Raw genomic sequence first — 19,824 nt, forward strand, 5'->3', positions numbered from 1 at the left:
TTACAAAATCCTGAGATAACCTACTACCATATTTCAGTTTATTCATTTCCTTTCGAAGATATTAATCTGGCAGATATGATTTAAGCTTCAAGAATAGATTAAAGTTATTCTTTAATGCACGCTTATCTTCTCATCTCTCCAATTCAGGGCATTTTTCTGTTTTCATTGATCTGGTCCATTGGTGCTTCTTGTAAAGATGATGATCGGTTGAAATTTAATAAGATTCTACGAGAACTAATGGAAGGCCCGATTTCAGAAATAACTCGAAATAGGTTTAAATTATTGAGTGGTACTGAGCAAGCATCTTCAAAAACACTAACTGTTCCATTTCCTGAAAAAGGAACAATTTATGATTATCAGTTTGTCACTGAGGTAAGAGTTCTGAAGCAAGAGTTGTACCTGCCAACCAGGCAGAGTCTCCTTGGAGACACACAGCACATAAAGGCTCTGTGGCCACCTTGTCACCACTGTTTACCTTAGGAGACAGCATGGAGTAGAGGAAGGCACGTTGGTTGTGAAGTCAGGCACACCTGGGTCTGCCATATAGCCTTGGACTAGTTCTTTAATCTCCCTGAACCTTGTTTTTCTCATTGATAAAATGAGACAAATAATAATACTTGTTGGGCCAGTTGTACTCATTGCAAAAAATCACACATTAGGACATCCAGTCCAGCACCAGGCGAGTACTGCTCAAGGACACACCTCTGGGAGGTTCATGGTGCATGTTAGCACATCACAGGCTAAGAGGTCCTGCAGGACCGCCGCTGGGTGGTGAGGAATTCAGCCCTTCTCAAACAGATTGGACAATACAACCTGGGTGGTGTTTGTTCACTTGTTTGTTTTTGTGTAACAGCTCCCATAAGTACTGTAAATGAGGACAAAGTTTTGGTATACATATTATTTAAATATATGCAGATTTAAGTGAGGTTGGGATCACACCATATCCTCACTGGGTAGTTGTATATCCTCCTTCCTCCCTTAATAAAGAAAACAACTCTCTGTCTCACTGATATTTCTTTTTTTTTTTTTTTTTTTTTTTTTTTTGCGGTATGCGGGCCTCTCACTGTTGTGGCCTCTCCCGTTGCAGAGCACAGGCTCCGGACACGCAGGCTCAGTGGCCATGGCCCACGGGCCCAGCCGCTCCGCGGCACATGGGACCCTCCCAGACCGGGACATGAACCCGTGTCCCCCGCATAGGCAGGCAGACCCTCAACCACTGCGCCACCAGGGAAGCCCTGATATTTCTTGAATAAACTTATTTTTCTGAAACCTCCCTATAATCTACCATTTGGATGGACCATGATCCATTGCGTTTCGTAGTCTTGGACACTGAAGTGTTTCTGTTGTTTTAGTTTTAATGCTTTTGTGAATATTCTTGTACACAAGTCATTGCGTACATATCTGACTGTTTCTTTAAGATAGGTTCCTAGAAAAGGAATTACTGTATCATTTAAAACATTTTTATGGCTCTTGACAATGTATTGCCAACCTCACCTCAGAAGAGACTCTTCACCCTGCCAGCCACAAGATACCTTTATATCTTTGCCAATTTTACTTCAAACGACTAACCATACCCTGCATTTTCAGAGCACTTTGCAGTTTATTAAGCTTTTCCACAATCACTTCTATTTTGTTTCTCAGCATCTCAGTGAAATGGTAAAGGGAGGATTATTTTTCAAATTTTACCATTGAGGGAACTGAGTGAGGCTCAGAGATATTTTGTGATTTTTCCCAGGATCACACAATCTCTAAATGACTCTCTGTTCTAGGTTTTGTGATTCTTAAGTTTTCCTTCCCCACAGGTGGCAAAATGTCCATGTTAGAAAAGATTATCAAGAGTATCGAAAGAGCATTATTTCTTCATCAGTTTTAGAAAGTTCTAGGAATTTCTTTGCAATACTATTTTTAGACTGATGTAAATTCAGCCTCCTCAAATTCTCTGCTATGTGCACAGCACTGCCAGAAGATACAAAAATGAATAAAGCACAGTGCTGCCCTCTGTGAGTTCCTAACCTCTTCAGAAGAGTGTCATGTATACTGTAGGACAGAAGAGTCTTATATGTCAAGGTCCAGGGACACAGGGCATTTTTGTAACCATAGGCCCATCAGTGAGGCTGGGTTTTGGGGAACATGAAGAAGGTGTGAAGGAAGAATGGGTCTAAATTCTAACATGCTTCGAAAGGCCAGGAGCTTAAATTGGATTTTGTAAGAAAGGAGAGGCCAGTGGTGTTTGTCTAAGGAGAGAGAGTTAACGTGATATTTTTGAAAATTTTTTTTATAGACACTGCCTTAGCAAATTAAAATTTTAGTTCATAAGCTAATTGGATGAAAAGATACAGTGTAATGTTAATTCATAGTAATAATCTCATATTAAGAAATCTCGTCTGTTCTGGATATCTGTTGCACACCAACATGAATATAGTTAACATTACTGAGCTGTACACTTAAAAATGGTTGAAGGTAAATTTTAGGTGTTCTTTTACTACAATTAAAAAGAGACACTACTATAAATAAAATAGATAACTGTTAAGGACCTACTGTATAGCACAGGAAACCCTACTCAATACTCTGTAATGACCTATATGGGGAAAAAAATCTAAGAAAGAGTGGACATATGTATATATATAAAACTGATTCACTTTACTGTACAGCAGAAACTAACACAAAGTCAAAATCAACTCTACCCCAGTAAAAATTTTTGTAAGAAAGAAAGAGAAATCTTGCTTGAAATAATAAGCTGATGTTGTAAGTACCATTATAAAAGTCAAACAATATGCAGCTGATGTTCTATGTAGAAATTTTTCTATGTGAACAGTTTCTGTGTGAACAGGTATTGAATAAAATTCTTTACTCTTTAACACATTGATTAGACCAGTTTACTCAATGCCATTAAAGAATCTAACGATTGGCCAAAATAACTGATCTTTGGGTTGACATAGTCAGTGGTTTCAGGACATCAAAAGTATCACAACATTGCCATTTCATTTTTATTCATATAAAAGCCCAATTTCTCCTTAATTTAACACAAAATTTAACTTAAAAAGATTAGAGGGCTTCCCTGGCGGCGTAGTGGTTGAGAGTCCGCCTGCCGATGCAGGGGACACGGGAAAAAAAAAAAAAAAAAAAAAAAAAAAAAAAAAAAAAGATTAGAGTGAAGAGTTTTAAAGGGTAAAAACAAGTGCATAAATATCAAGGATTGTTGTCTTGATCTTTCATCTTTTCTGCAATGGCACAGGAGTGCCATCTAAAAGTATTTTACAACATGACATTCACTATTTGGTTATTGGTTGTAAACAGGGAATAGGAAAATGGGAACCATGGGTAAAGAAGTTGGCAGAAGCTCCTCCAATTCCTAAGGACGTGATGTTTAATGAAATCATTGTACCAACTCTGGACACAGTTCGATGCTCTGCACTAATGGAATTGTTGACCACCCATCAAAAGCCTTCAATATTTGTAGGACCAACAGGAACTGGAAAGAGTGTTTACATTATTGTAAGTATTGTAGAAATCTACATGTTAAAATGTGCATGACAGTCCTAAGAAAATTATTTTTTAAACTACCTGAACTGGTAGGCAATGATTTTTAAATACTTACGTATTTCAATGTTGCAGCCACAGAGAATTTTTGAGTAATTGCCTATTTATTTTTGAAAGTTGTTTAAAGATATTATGCTACTTTATATCACTAAATTATTGTCCATTTTAAAGTTATTTTAGTGAAAATAGCTTATACAGGATGAAGAATTTTATCTCCCTTAAAAAGGGTGTTTTGGTTGATATTTAATTTTTTAAAGTATCAAATATGTAAACAATTACTACGTGGTAATAAGACTGATTTTCTTTAATGATTTCTGGAATCACACCTCTTGTGTGTTAGGTAAGAAAATGCTAGCTGCTGCAACAGATACGCCCCAAATCTCAGTAGCGTTATAAATCTTTGTTCCCTTGTGTTTAGGGGATCATACTGATCAAAGATCAGTTCTTGCCTCTAGTTTCAAATTTCTGAAAGGAGAAAGCTGGCTGGAGCTATTAATGAGTAGCACCTCCAGCCTTTGACATGGCAAGTAAGTGCAAGTTTCCCCCGGGTCAGTTGGACAGTGTGGAAGGTAACTGGACTTGAGCCTTCCTGGGAATCCATTCTATATGGCTGCCCACAGAAGTGAGGGAACTCCACTAGTCCCCTTAGGTCAGGGAACTGTGCAATGTGAATGTCCCTTGGGAGTAAGTAAGGAACCTGCACATCTGGTCTTCTCAGAGAGCAAACATTTGGAAGCTTGCCATGACAGCAGGCAAGATAGCATTAGCCAAGAGAGAACCACAGTGACACCAGTGAAGTGGGAATTTTGCCTCTCTTCCTCCAGCTCTGCCCGCTACCCGACCGTGGGCAGGAAGAAGATAGGGAAGGGAGGTGGAGGAGAGAGGAGGAGCTATCGGTGGCCCCTCCCCCATTGCAGTTTCCCAGTCAATTCACATTCTCCCAGTTGTGACAGTACCTGTTTCTAGTTCTTTATTGATTTTATATTTTAATCCAGTCCTTTAATCCTTTGGAATATATTTGGTTATATAGTAGAATAATTGTCCTGGTATTATTTATTGAATAATCTCTTTCCCAACAGATTGAAATGTCACCTTTATCATACTAAATGCTGTATGTATCAAGAAATATCCAGGAGTGGGGAGGGAAGATGTTTAGACTGAGATTTTAAATCAAGGTGTTGAGTTGGACTGGATTTTTTAAAAAAAATAACAAAGTGTACAGAAAGCTAATGGATTTATCTAAGATATTATCAAGAGTTAGGGAATGGAGACTTGACATGGTTCAAGGCAGTGGGTGGAGAAAAATAAAGCCTTTGTCATTGGTACCCCGATCAAATTCAGCCCAGGTAATAAACTGCCCAGGCCAAAAAGAATTACTTTTCACAAAATTGGGGAACATAATTTGCATCTTATTTTGTAATCTGCTTTTTTCTACTTAAGGTATTGTAAATATTTTCCTATTCCATTATTATTCTACAAGATGATTTGTAGAAAACAACACCTTGGTTAAGAATCATTGTAATTTTACCTGCTTTCCAGTGAATTCCATTTTGAAAGTACAAATTATGCTATGTAAGCTTCTTAACTTACAGTCAGATAACTTGATGAAAGTGGAAAGCTAATGAGCTATATTACAGAGAACGTTGATCTGGAGAGAGACAAATGGCAGTCTAAATTCTTGTGTCATCTCTGAGACCTTAACCAAGTTTCTTAACCCCTGAGTCCCTATGACTTCATGTTAGGCAGGAATGTGTACTCTGCATGGTGGTTTTAGAAATCAGAGAAGCCACGCGTCCAGGAGGCCTGGACAAATAGACACACTCCATTGACTTGGTAACTGTTATTTCTGTTGATTCCATTTCTTTTTACATTATGACACTCTAAGATTAAATTCAGGTGTGTCAACAATGATGCTTAGTGGTTATTTTGAAATGTCAAAACATAATTGCAACTATGGCTCATTATTTCCTGTTATACAGAATTTTCTTTTAAATCAACTCAGTAAAGATACATACAAGCCTCTGCTGATTAACTTCTCAGCACAAACTACAGCAGCTCAAACTCAGAATATTATCATGTCAAAACTGGACAAAAGAAGAAAGGGAGTTTTTGGACCTCCTTTGGGCAAGAAAATGGTAATTACTCTCTGTTTCTATACGTATAGTACAGCAATGGTCCTATTCATGGGCGTTGTTACATTCAGAACGAGGAAGCCAGATATACTGGTACTGGATGTCTTTTTGTACAGTTTTTTTTATCACAGATTTTGGTTAAGTTTTCTTAAAAGTGTGTTCAGATTTGTATGTGCATCAGGCAACTTGACATTAAGAACAAGCAGTTGTCCTTTGAATTCGAAGTAGAATATACATCTGGGAAATTACCTACCTTCCTAATTCTCTCATTAACATTTTTACTCATCGGAGTCTTTGCTTCTTGCTCTCTTGGCCTTTAAACAACCAAGCTATCAATTGACTTTTCCTCTACCAAGAATACACTTCCCGGGCTTCCCTGGTGGCGCAGTGGTTGAGAGTGCACCTGCTGATGCAGGGCACACGGGCTCGGTGAGAGGCCCGCGTACCGCAAAAGAAAAAAAAAGAATACACTTCCCAACCTTACTGTCATCACTCAGAGGTTATAATCATTTTAAAATCACACCTTCCTCATTTATTTTAATGTACTGAAGTTGTACAAGGAAAAAAGAGAAGGAATACTGAGAAAAGTTGCATGAGAGGATTAATAAGTTCTAAACTCTTAACTATAAAGGTTAGTAATAAGACTGTCTCCCTGTTCCTTGGTAACATGGATGCTAAGGGATATTCCTGATGTGAAAAGAAACCATCATTTCTCACATATGTACCCCACAAGAAGATAACCTGATTCTTTGCCTGAACAGTGTTTGCACCATAGGACACTATATTAAGATGTTAATATTTTCTAATCTCTCTTCTCCTTTCGTTGTCAGGTTGTCTTTGTAGATGATGTCAATATGCCTGCTCGGGAGGTGTATGGGGCTCAACCTCCTATCGAGTTACTTAGACAATGGTTAGATCACTGGAATTGGTATGACCTAAAAGATTGTTCTATGATTAAACTAGTGGACATTCAAATCATGTGTGCTATGGGACCTCCAGGTACGTTTTCTGAGTTTGTGATTAAGATTGAAAATCACTCTGGCTATATATAAAAGGCAGGAGAAAGAAAGATAGAGGAATCGGATAACTTGAGTTACAATGTTTTGTGTATATATTTTCTATGTCTGTACGTTGTGACCTAACAGAGTGACCACAATGATCAGCACTGCAGAGTGGGTTGACTTGCTTGGAGTCATTCTCATCAAACCAAACAGCTCTTCCAAATCCTTTTTCTTCCACCTTTTGGGACTTTGCTTTCCATTTCCTGTTCCTGCATTCTGAGGTCCCAGATCCCCTGAGAACCCAGATCCCCCTGGGGAAGCTCATTTTCCTCCGTTTCATTCCTTAAAGTTTCAACTGTACGAAACATCCGTGCTTCAATAGACACCTTTCCCCTACCCCAATCAATTCCCATTTTAGTGAGTCTCTGGATTTAGACAGACTGTGGAGGGGGGATTTGAGTAGGAGATGGCCAAAATAATTAACTCTTAGAGATCCTTTATACTTTTCAGGGGAAATTTGTGAACTCAAAGAGATCTCTATGTAGGGGAAGTTTTTTATTCTAGAATATCTGAAACAGCTTGATTCAACTGACTGGACATTTTTAACTGTTCTTTTCCTGAACTCAAGCTGGTATCCTATATTTTTTAAAATTCCCCTTCTTGATGTACCATGTCTTCAAGGAATCTCTCCGGTATTTGCCTCTGAACCACCTGACCTTTATCTGACCTACAATGCAGACAGTTTGCTCTGAGTCAGTAATTGCTCTCAGTACACTCCCTGGGCCACTTTGAATGCTTTCCCCCTCCCCCCACTCTTTTTTTTTTTTAATTCTATTGCTCCTGGGTCCCAGACTTTAGCTCCACTTTGCCTCTCCCCCACTACCCAGCAGTCATTTGTACTAAGTGTCCACTTTCCTGGCCTCCTCAAGGACTGGACAGAGGAGCAGGCTAAATCCATGAGGTGTCTTTTCCTCTTGGACCCCATTTTCTAAAAAGACCACCATTTCTGAGTATTCTCTGGGAGGAAGGGTTGAAGATAGAGCTGAGTATATGATCTCTGACCTTTCCTTCTGCAGCCCTTTTACCATCTCCTTAAGCTTGCCCAGGTAAATCAGTGTTTATTATAAGCGTCTAAATACATAGAGATACATAACTGTTTTGATCTATAGGCAACTAGTTACATGCTTTCACACATTATCCATGTTTTCAGAATCAGCACAGTATAATAGTGGTAGAAGCAAAAGACAGATTTACCGGGTTTAAAACAAACATAAGACATGAACTTACATATTTTTAAGCAATATAAAGGTATCATGCACATTTAACACCACTTCTTTACCAAAGATTTCATGATAGAATCCCTTTAAAGAGAAAATGCATTTTGTCTATACACGTAAAGATGATAATATCAGTCAATTTTGTAAAGTGATGTTACATTCTAAGTCTGTTACTAAAACTTCATATTTGAAAATGTAATCAGTATTTTGTGAAAATAAGATAACCCCCCAGTTTTTACAATTACAGGCAGCCAGTGAAGTGGCCATGTGAACCACATAGACTAGTCCTAGGGAAATTTATTTCAAGATGTGGGGGAAGAATGAGGCTGTATGCCAAGGTCATGCTGAATTTCAGCCATGTGGAAAGGACCCTAAAGTATGGTCGGTGAGAATCACCAGGGTTATGTTAATACTGCATACAGTATTAACATTGTATCTTAATATTGTATTGTAATGAGAATGTTTGATGGTTTACCGCTTTGGGCTATGTATGAGTCGTGGAGAAAGTGTCCATTGGTTCTTTCTGTCTGGTCGAATTTCCTTTGGTAAATACACTTGACCAAGATTATATCTAATTAGTTGAACTTACTCAGATCATTGAACTAGAAAACAACACCTTGAGGTTGAGGAGAAAACTGTTTTGAGGTCAAGGTTATCCAAATAATCGATGATTATTCTCTGTGTGCTGTGAATTTATCCATCTTGCACGTTGTTTTATGCTGTAAAGTGTAGAGAAAATGCTCTGGTATATACAAATAACACTGTTAAGGGTTATCCTTTTTAATATTTAGGTGGTGGTCGAAATCCAATAACTCCTCGATACACGCGACATTTCAATATTATAACAATCAATGAGTTTAGTGATAAATCCATGTTTACAATCTTCTCTAGAATCTTAACCTGGCATTTAAAAACCTGGTAGGTAATTGAAGGTGTGTTTATTTTTTTCATTGGGGGGGGGTGTAAAATCTTTGGAGAACATGTCAGTACAAGTAGTGCTTCTCAACCTTTTCCATGAAAGCACCTTTAGACACGGAAGAAGACAGGTGACATTGCTTCCCTCCTTTGCTCCCATCTCCAGGTATGGGAACATAACACAAAGGGACTGCAGTATCTTTCTCTTTTTCCTTTATTTTTCTGAAGTGTTGGATTTTAACCTAAAAATCCATACACATTTTGCCTCACGCTGTATAATATGTCCATGTTGGAATGATCAATATTTTGAATTTTTGCCACATAGTTCAATTAATGCTGGAAAGATTGCCAGGTTTATCCTGTGACTTTGACACCCAGTAGTAAAACTCTTGAGTTCCCCAGGGGTGTCCATGTCCAGGTTTGAGTATAACCTTGGAGCCTGTACCCTGGGGAAATGTTGCTCCCTAGCTCTGGACACTCAGCACTTCTCCACAAGATACTTGGAGGTCAGGGAGCCAAGTGCACCTGAGCATTGCAAATCTTGCTCCCTGATGTGGACACCGTCCTCAGGAAATTGTCATTCCTTGCCCTATCCAGTGATGATGGAGGACCCCTTGTCAAGCCAGAAGTGAAATAGAGCCAATTTTTTCAAATGGATATTCTTTCCCCATGTTCTTTCTACCCTAATTATTCCTTTTGCCCTTAAAAAAAAATCCTGGCTCATTGTTCATTTTACTTTCTTTTTACTCTCCTTTTCTTGTTCCCTTTTCTTTATTTTTTTTCTGTGTTTTTATTTTCTCCCTTCCCTTTCTCTGAAAATACCCATTTCACCAGTGTTCTTCAGGGATTCTATCTCTATGCAATTAAGAATGCCAGGGGGTGAAAGGGGTTAGGAAGCATCGTTTAGTGGACTCTGGGTTTAAGTTACTTAATATGGGTTCCTTGGCTGGCTTTTCTGTCAGTAGTCTTAAGTTCATTAAATTCGTCCTGCTTACTCATGGAGTTCCTTTGAACATAAAATAAAATAATGAATGGAAAGTAGCTTTAAAAGAAGTAAAAATTCTATTATCATATCAAGAAATGGTAATTTTGTAAACAAAATCAATTGATTTAATCGTAAGAAAAAATTCATGCTAGTCATACTAAATATCATTTATGTATCATAATTCTGTATTTGCTAACATTTTTCTTTCTTTTTACTTAAAAATTTTTTTTAAGTTATAAATTTCCAGACAGTTTTCTAGATTTGACCACACAAATTGTAAATGGTACGATGACTCTGTATAAAGAAGCAATGAAGAATCTCTTGCCTACTCCAGCCAAATCTCACTACCTGTTCAACCTCCGAGATTTCTCCCGTGTCATTCAGGGTGTGTGTTTGTCAAGACCAGAAACAGCAGAAACCAAAGATGTGATTAAACGTCTTTGGGTTCATGAGGTAAATCTCCATGTTACTGATATATGATGATGCAGGAAACAAAGATTTTACCATGCCAACAACTGCGTAGAAAGAAGTATTCAGCAATTTAAATAAATGGATTCCACTATTTGGCATTCTGAAGGCCAATGGTCAAGATAATGTCTAAAAATACTTTTCGCTAATATGTTTTATGACATTTAAGATGCCTTATCTCTCATTTTCAGGAATTTCTGTTGATTTATAGGCTATTTCAAAGTAGGTATCATTCTTGGTCTCCTTGAAGTGACTTAATCCTTGTTAGTTTGACTTCAAATAATTTTGAGATGGAACACTTTTGCTTTCATTAGAAGTGAATGTATTTATGTTCATTACTTACTTGTAGTGATATTAGAGGCCAAAAGAACTACAGAGTAAACTAGATTTGAGAACATAGAAATTATATAAAAATATATTTCTCTTTGGGAAGAGATACATGGGTGAACATTTTCTTGTAAAAACTTGTAGAGGAAGGGCAGGAGAGAAAGAAAAAAGAATACAAAAAATAATGCATCAAAAATAATAGTTCAGGGACTTCCCTGGTGGCACAGTGGTTAAGAATCCGCCTGCCAGTTCAGGGTACATGGGTTCGAGCCCTGGTTCAGGATGATTCCACATGCTGTGGATCAACTAATCCCGTGAGCCACGACTACTGAGCCTGCGCTTTAGAGCCCACGAGCCACAACTGCTGAGCCTGCGTGCTGCAGCTACTGAAGCCCACATGCCTAGAGCCTATGCTCTGCAACAAGAGAAACCACCGCAATAAGACCGTGCGCCGCAACCAAGAGTAGCCCCCACTCGCCCCAGCTAGAGAAAGCCCGCGCATAGCTACGAAGACCCAGTGCAGCCAAAAAAAAAGAAAGAAGTTTAATATTTTTAAAATAGGCAAAGAATATGAGAAAGTGGGAGGAAAATTTTCTCTTTTTAATATATAACTAATATGGTTATTTTAATTTTAATGTAGTTAGGAAATCTAGAAAATGGAAATGTACTGCTATGTTAAAACCATGTGTTACAGAGACATAAATTTCAGAAAGGCTTTACCAAATTCGATCTTTGTAGGCTTTTTAGATCTACAGTTTGAATTTCTATGTCCTCACACATTTAAATATATGCCCAAGTGAAGGTCCATTCCACTCAGAAATTTCGGCCACAGCAAGGTCCCTAAAAGTGACTCTTTGGAAAAGTATGATCTGCAGATTCCACTGTAGGTCACTTAATTGCCTGAATGGGGTCCATATTCTGGGACATGAACACAGGCTGTCAGCCTGGTAGGCCACGCGGGTGACAGAAATGTGCTGAAAGGTATAGAGGGAGAGTGGCGGGAGGGGAGGATGTCATTGACTTCACTGAAGGAGCACATTACCTAAGACAGCATTTGGTCACAGGCCAAATCTTCCTCTAGGAAGCATCTCGCATCCTCCAGCTCAGGAACTTTGCCCTTGATATTCCTTCTACCTAGGACACTCCACCCATTATCCACACGGCTTGCCCGTTTACCTCCTTAAGATCTCAGCTCAAATATAAACTTACCATAGAGGCTCGTCTTAGACCATCTCTACGCGCTATAGCTCTCTATCCCTTGTCTCGCTTTATTCTTCGTAACACTGAGTGTCACTTGACCCCGTCTCTATTTCTGCTTACTTATTGTCTCTACTAGAACAGAAGCTTTATGAGAGCAGCAGCTTTATTTATTCACTGCTTTCCACAATGCCTGATACATGACAAGCACTCCAGAAATATTGTCAAATGAGTGCTTAAAGGGAAGAAAGAAGGCATCTTACTGTCCATAACATGCTTCGTCATGTGGGATTATAATGCTTTGCTTTCTTCCAATCATGAGAGCAGTTCCTATTTGCTGTTGTATATCTGTGGTATGTACAGTTAAACTTTTTAGCCTTTTTCAGGTCCTGTCCTGCCTCAGATGTCAGATTACTGAGTTTTGACAATGGCTGTTGAGCTCTTTGGGCATTTAATAAGGTTCATAATATAATAACTCTTCATTTTTAGTGACTACTTCATATTCATATAGTGTCATGAGTTTAGGTCCTTGGCTCAAAACCTTGAAATGGCACCTGACTTTGTGGGGAGGAATTTGGAATAAAAGTCCAGCAGTCCATAAGACCTTGTATGTGTACCTTTCCCCAGTTTTTTCAGGTTACCTCCTGCTCTCACCTTCGTCCACCCACAACACAGGCCTCCTGGCTTTTTTCTGCCTGGAATGCTCTCCCCCCAGGCGTTGACCCTCTGGGCTGGCTCCCTACTGCCTTTGATCAAATCTCTCCTTCTCTGTGAGGCACAACGACCACCCTAATTAGTGCTACAGCCTCACATCCCACTAGCAGTTCCAGTCTTGTTTGACTTGCTCTCTTCCTCTTTCCATAGCAGTTCCATAGCATGTGTCACCTTCTAACATGCTGCACAGTCCATTTGTTATGTTGGTTGTCCGTCTCCTGCAGGTGGCATGCCAGCTCCTGGGGGCAGAGGATTTTTTTCCCTCACGGATTTGTCCACACTGCTGAGCACAGTGCTAGGCACATTGTTCTCACCATCTCAAACAATAGAACGTGACTGAGCTTAACACTCTTAACTTGCGCTTTATTTCTGTTTACTCAAAAAGAGTTCACTACTTTAGGTGACTGTTTCCTCTCCACACACTTTTGCCAAACTAGACAACCCAATATAATTTCACTAAATGATTTTTGAGATATAAAACTGGCTTACTATTTTGCATTCCCTTTGGTTTCTGCATTGCTCTCAAACGTAAATGTGCCTAACATCTGGTTTGCTTGTTAAATATAGATACTCAGCACAAGCAACCCAAGAAAAAATAGATAAATTGGGTTTCATCAAAGTTAAAAATACTCATGTTTCAAAAGACACTATCTAAAAAGCGAAAAGACAACCCACAGAATGGAAGAAAATATTTGCAGATCATGTATCCGATGAGCGTCTAATATCCAGAATACATAAAGAACTATTACAAAGCAATAGTGAAAGATGAATAACCTATTTCAGAAGTGGAGAGAGAATTTGAATAGACATTTCTCCAAAGACGATATACAAATGGCCAATAGGTACATGAAACAATGTTTAACGTCACTAGTAATTAGGGAAACACAAATCAAGGTCACAGTGAAGTACCCCCTAACACCCAATAGGATGGCTGTAATTAAAAAAAGAACAACTGGATAATAACATCGCTTGTGGGAATATTATATGGTGCAGCTGCTTTGGAAAACAGTTTGGTAGTTCCTCGAAATGTTAAACATAGAGTTACCATATGACCCAGAAATTCCACTCCAAGCTATATACCCAAGAGAAGTGAAAACATAGGTATACACAAAAACTTGTACATGAGTGTTAGCAGAAGTATTCATAATAGCCAAAAGTGGAAACAACTCAACTATACATTAGCTGATGAATGGACAAACAAAATGTGGTGTGTGTGTGTGTGTGTGTGTGTGTGTTTATATACACACGGTGGAACTCTATTCAGCCATAAAAAGAAATAGTGATACACGCTACAACATGGATAAACCTAGAAAACATTACACTAAGTGAAAGAAGCTAGACACAAAAGGCCACATATAATATTTTCCCATTTATATGAAATGTCCAGAGTAAGCAAATCCATAGTGACAGAAAGGAGATTACTGGTTGCCAGGGGCTGTGGCGGCATATGCGGTGTGGATAATAATAAGTGACTGCTAATGGGTACAGGGTTTCTTTTTGGGGTGATGAGAAAGATGTAGAATTAGATGGTGGTGATGACTGCACAACTATGTGACTATTCTACAAAAACCATTGAATCGTATGCTTTAAAAGAGTGAATTTTATGATGTGTAAATTATGTACCAATTAAAGCAATTTGTAATCAAGACTTTGAGGCAAATGAATTCAAAGCACAAATACAATATAAATATGCCAGAAATTACTTCCCCTGCAAAGATTTAGATTTATAATGGAAAATTTTATGTGTCAACTTTTAAAACTATAAGGGGTGGCAATGGAATAATAGTCCCCTGTACGGAAGAGAGGAGGGCAGGTATCAGCAGAAGTGAGAGTGAGGGAGCTTGCTAAGGTATTGAGAATGTTCTATATCTTGATCTTGGTGGTGGTCACCTGGGTGTAAATATGTGTAAAAGTTTCTGGAGGTGTACACGTAAGATTTTTGTGCCTCGTGTAAGGAAATTTTTAAAAAGAAATAAAGATCTTCCCAGTCGCCATCCTCAAAACTTTTAAGTCAGCAGGTCCAGAGTGGGGCCCTAGATTCATGTGTGTTGACAGTCCCTGAGAAACACTGCCTTAGGTTCTTGCTAAATTGCAGCTAGATAATAATATACTTGATTCATGCTTAGACACTGATGCCCAATATGTGAGGTTGTCTTAGTTTCCTTTTTCTCATAAGAAGGAGGAGGTCTTCAGTATCTCAATCCGAGGAAGAGACTATTGTCATATGTTGGGAAACTCAATTGTCTCATAGAGGAATAGCTTTTGAACTGGGGTGGGGGGAGTATGTGGGAGGCTTCAGTCATACCATTTGTGTAGCTACTGCTGTTAGAAAAAAGGATGACACTATTATGTCAACCAGACAGCAGTGAAAACATTAAAATCATTACTCATTTTTTTTTACATCTTTATTGGAGTATAATTGCTTTACAATGGTGTGTTGGTTTCTGCTTTATAACAAAGTGAATCGGTTATACATATACATATGTTCCCATATCTCTTCCCTCTTGCGTCTCCCTCCCTCCCCCCCTCCCTATCCCACCCCTCTAGGTGGTCGCAAAGCACAAACCCCAAAGTTCGCAGAAGGAAAGAAATCATAAAATCATTACTCTTGAACACAATTAGGCTGATTCCAAGACAGTTTGTAATAATTACATTTCTCAGTTCTGTAGTGTTTTCACATTTGTTGTCATTTCATTTTTGCCATGCATCTGTGAGATTTGTAAGGCAGGTATTACTACTTCTATTTTATAAGGTGAAGAAGCTGATGCAGACAGGTTTAATGTTAGAAAGTTTGCTGACAAAAATATGCATTACTTATTTTCGTGCGTATTAGTCTACTAGTGCTGCCATAACAAAAATACCACAGACTGAGTAGCTTAAACAACAGAAATTTATTTTCTCACACCTCTGGAGGCCAAAAATACAAAATCAAGTTGCCGTCAGTGTGGATTTCTGGTGAAGGCTCTCTTCCTGGCTCACAGAGGGCCTCCCTATGTCCTCACACGGCCTTTCTTCTGTGTGTCTGCAGGGAAAGAGTGAGAGCTCTGGTGTTGCTTCCTTTCCTTGTAAGGACAGCAGTGGATAGGATTAGGACTCCACCCATATGAGCTCATTTAACCTTAATTACCTTCTTAATGGACCTTTCTCCAAATACAGTCACATTAAGGGGGTTAGGACTTCAACATATGAATATGCGGGGGAACATAGTTCAGTCCCAAACAGACTGCAGCCAAGGGACATTCATACCACTCTGAGGAAATAGTTATTTTATGTAGCAAGCCTGATTAACTACTTTTTGCAGTCCCACAACATGTGCAGATAAGCAGAGATTTATTTTAGTAGATTGCCCTCTGCAATTACTTACAACAAAAATAAGACAAATTTGCCCTCCACCTAAGACTTTCCCTCTTTATCTAGAAAATGTACTTTTATTAAAAAAATATATATATATATATTGATTTGACAACAATTTTCAAGATGTTATCTGGCTGAGAAAAGGAAAAGATCACTTCAAGGGAGTTGCAAAACCCTAGATACCAGTACTGCCCAGCTCTGTTATCTATATCTGAGTGAGCAGCAAATGCAGTCCCTTACCTTCTCTAGTCTTTTTTCCCTTCTGTAGTCTTTAATGCTCTTTGCATATCTTTAATCTACTTCAGTTCCCCCAATTTACCTTTATTTATTGATAACAGTGTAACTATGTATTATTCCAACTATATACGGTTAAAATTAATATTTAAAGTGAATATTATTATGAACCAGTCCTCGTTTGGATATGCTTTTAATAAAACCCATAGAAATTTCTTGACAGCACCTTTTATATTACTTGAGATGAACACAGAAATGAAACTAAAAAAATAGAAGAGTCAGTTCTTAAAGCTGCTTTTTAATTATTATACAGGTGCTTAGAGTGTATTACGATCGCCTTGTGGATAATGCAGACAGAAGTTGGCTGATCAACTACATTCAAGAAATCTTGAAAAACTATATGCATGAAAATTTTCATGAGCTTTTTCAAAGTTTGGATTTTGATAATGATGGAGTGGTGGAAGAAGACGACCTACACAGCTTAATGTTTTGTGATTTCCATGATCCCAAGAGAGAGGATACCAACTACAGAGAAGTTGCAAATGTAGATGCTCTCCGGGTGATAGTAGAAGCTCATCTAGAAGAATACAACAATATGAGCAAAAAAACCCTGAACCTTGTCTTATTCCGATTTGCCATAGAGCACATCAGCCGAATTTCCAGGATCCTGAAGCAGCCTCGCAGCCATGCTCTTCTGGTTGGTGTTGGAGGGAGTGGAAGGCAGTCTGTCACCAGATTAGCTGCCCACATGGCTGATTCTTCAGTTTTCCAGGTTGAAATCTCCAAGGGCTATGATAATTCTGAGTGGCATGAAGACTTAAAAGTGATCTTAAGGAAATGTGCAGAAGGGGAGATGCAGGGTGTCTTCCTGTTTACAGATACTCAGATTAAAAAGGAGTCATTTCTAGAAGATGTCAACAATCTACTAAATGCTGGGGAGGTTCCGAATCTCTTTGCATTGGATGAGAAGCAGGAGATATGTGATAAGATGCGTCATTTAGATCGCCAACGGGATAAAACCAAACAAACTGATGGAAGCCCCATAGCTCTTTTCAACATGTTTATTGATCGCTGCCGCAACCAACTGCATGTTGTCCTTGCCATGAGTCCCATTGGAGATGCATTTCGGATTCATCTTAGAAAGTTCCCTGCTCTTGTTAACTGCTGTACCATTGACTGGTTTCAGGTATTGTCATGTAAATTTAGATAGACTTCTAGAAATATTGAATCTCCATCATGAGCATGACTTATTTTAGAGCCCCCCACCAAATTGTAGCTTAGCAGAATTTTCTGATCAATAATAATGTATTTTATGAAATAATTCAAAAATCATTATAATAGAATAACTTCTTATTGCCAGTGCATACAGTCATTGACATCAATTTATTGTAGAAAGTTTTAGGATAAAGTTGTGTATCAGTCAGGTTCCTGACAGGGAGCAGAGAGCACCCTGGAAGGCCTCACTGAGGAAAGTTGAATGAGGGGACTGTTCATAGAGGTGTAAGCAGGATTAAAGGAACTTGAGAGGGATGGTCAGGCAGGAACTGGTGGAGTGTAGTAAGAAGATGTTACTACAGCTGGGTAAAGAAGGGAATGAGGGGAAGAAGTGTTACTGGAACTTGGAGCTGAGGAAATAGGAATGTCTGATAGGAACAGGAACCCAAAACCTAGAGCTCAGCTTCTGCTAGAAAGGAAGAGGGGTAGAAATGCCTCTACCTCTTTTTTTTTTCCAGCCTCTTTCCATTAGCAAACCCAACAGGGCATCAAAAGGAAGAAAGCCCCAGAGACCACTTTTTCTAGTAAATTTCAGTATCGGGAAGTGCGGGGCAGACAAGGGGGTGGGGTAGGAAGTTTGCAAGCTGTGGCAGAGATCCTGTAAGTGAGATCTAACACATAAGAATTTTTGACCTTGGGGAATTTACATAGCCCCTTTGTTCCTCCATTTCCTGCTAAGATTAATTATTTCACGAAAGACATATTTATTGAACTCTTGCTTTGTAGCAGGTCTTATCCTAAAGCTGGAGGTGAATAGGAAAATGAAATAGACTAGGCTTCTGCTTTCCTTGCGTTTGCTTACTTACTTGCAAATTAGTGAAAAATAATTCATCATACAGGGTAGCATGTAGGTTTTCTGAATCAGTGACCTTTACGAGGAAAGATGAAGGACAAAAAGTGCCAGTTTTGAGAGGATCTGGTAAGAGAATAAATTAGTGAAGACAAGGAGCTACATAGAAGGAATGAACAGCGTGAGAGAAAATCTGGGTGACAGGGGCACAGTAACTGAGGGGGAAGTCGTAGAGCTGAGGTCAGAAAGGTGGGAAGCGCCAGATCAGGTAGACATTTGCAAGTTGGGCTTCGGATATTATTTTTTTATTATTAATTTTTTTTGCGGTACACGGGCCTCTCACTGTTGTGGCCTCTCCCGTTGCGGAGCACAGGCTCCGGACGCGCAGGCTCAGCGGCCATGGCTCACGGGCCCAGCCGCTCCGCGGCATGTGGGATCCTCCCAGACCAGGGCACGAACCCGTGTCCCCTGCATCCGCAGGCGTACTCTCAACCACTGCGCCACCAGGGGAGCCCCGGATTTTATTTTGAATGTGCTGGGAAGTCTTTGAAGGATTGTAAATTGAGAGCGTGAAAAGAGCTAATTTGCCTTTGATAAGATCACTCTGGCAGCTGCATAGAGCTCAGAAGCAGGGAGACCAGTTAGGACGCTGTTGGAAAATTCCAGGAAGATGGTAACAGAGAGTTGAACTGCAATGATGGTTGTGGGTATAGAAAGAATGGAAAAGATTTGGAAGCTATTTTAGGACTTGCTTTTGGGATAGATGTAGGATTGAGGAAGAGGAGAGGGATCAAGGATGACTAGCTTGAGCAACTGGGTGTATGGTGGAGATATTGACTAAGTTGGGGAGGACTGCAACTATTTTGGGGGAGATAAGAACCCTGTTTTAGACTTGTTAAGTTTGAGATGGTTATAAGAGAAATCAAAGAGGTAGTTGTTGATCTAATTCTGGAGTTTAGGGGAAAGGATAGTAACATTTACCTCAGAATTGTTGGGAGAATTAAACAAGATAATAATAGTAGAATGTGCACAAAGATAGACATTCTATAAATTTAGTTCCTTTTCTCTTCCTTGCTCCTGCAATACTCATGCCCAATTTCTCTAACCCCTGAACAAACCATGAAGGGTTAATATTATACACATTAGTTACTGGCTCCCTGTCATAAGGGGTCAAATACTTGGGGGTTCCTCATGAGTGTCTGTCCCCCCCCCATCCCTCATGTTTTCCCCTGCATTTCCACCATCCATGAAGGACCGCAGTAATAACAAACTCCTGTCAGTAGATTGGATCATGTGCTAAAGCATTTATCTTAAATTCAGTCCTGGCCTGAAGATGCACTACAGGCAGTTGCCTCCCGCTTCTTGGAAGACACTGAAGTGTCAGAGGAAATACGAGATGGCTGTATTGAGTTGTGTAAAAGCTTTCACACTTCTGCTGTAGATTTATCGACATCCTTCTATGTTGAACTTCAAAGATACAATTATGTGACTCCTACCTCTTATCTTGAATTAATTTCTACCTTCAAACTGTTGTTGGAAAAGAAAAGGAGGTAAAAACAAAATTTCTTATTTCAAAGTAAGCTGTGGTGGTTTTAAAAACATTTGTGTGGACAAA

The 19,824-nt window shown here is 39.1% G+C and overlaps 1 protein-coding gene across 1 annotated transcript in view; it reads left to right on the top strand.

Moving 5' to 3' along the window:
* Positions 1 to 19,824, top strand: part of DNAH7 (dynein axonemal heavy chain 7) — a 284,014-nt gene that overhangs the window by 169,444 nt on the left and 94,746 nt on the right. Inside the window, exons 38-45 of the mRNA XM_024733634.1 lie at positions 148 to 372; positions 3,298 to 3,495; positions 5,520 to 5,675; positions 6,503 to 6,671; positions 8,742 to 8,868; positions 10,084 to 10,303; positions 16,458 to 17,330; positions 19,530 to 19,759. Of these exons, the coding sequence (XP_024589402.1) occupies positions 148 to 372; positions 3,298 to 3,495; positions 5,520 to 5,675; positions 6,503 to 6,671; positions 8,742 to 8,868; positions 10,084 to 10,303; positions 16,458 to 17,330; positions 19,530 to 19,759 (2,198 nt within the window). The remainder of the gene's footprint in view (positions 1 to 147; positions 373 to 3,297; positions 3,496 to 5,519; positions 5,676 to 6,502; positions 6,672 to 8,741; positions 8,869 to 10,083; positions 10,304 to 16,457; positions 17,331 to 19,529; positions 19,760 to 19,824) is intronic.

This window comes from Neophocaena asiaeorientalis, unplaced genomic scaffold, assembly GCF_003031525.2.
Source record: "Neophocaena asiaeorientalis asiaeorientalis breed wild unplaced genomic scaffold, Neophocaena_asiaeorientalis_V1.1 scaffold24, whole genome shotgun sequence".
Lineage (NCBI taxonomy): Eukaryota > Metazoa > Chordata > Mammalia > Artiodactyla > Phocoenidae > Neophocaena > Neophocaena asiaeorientalis.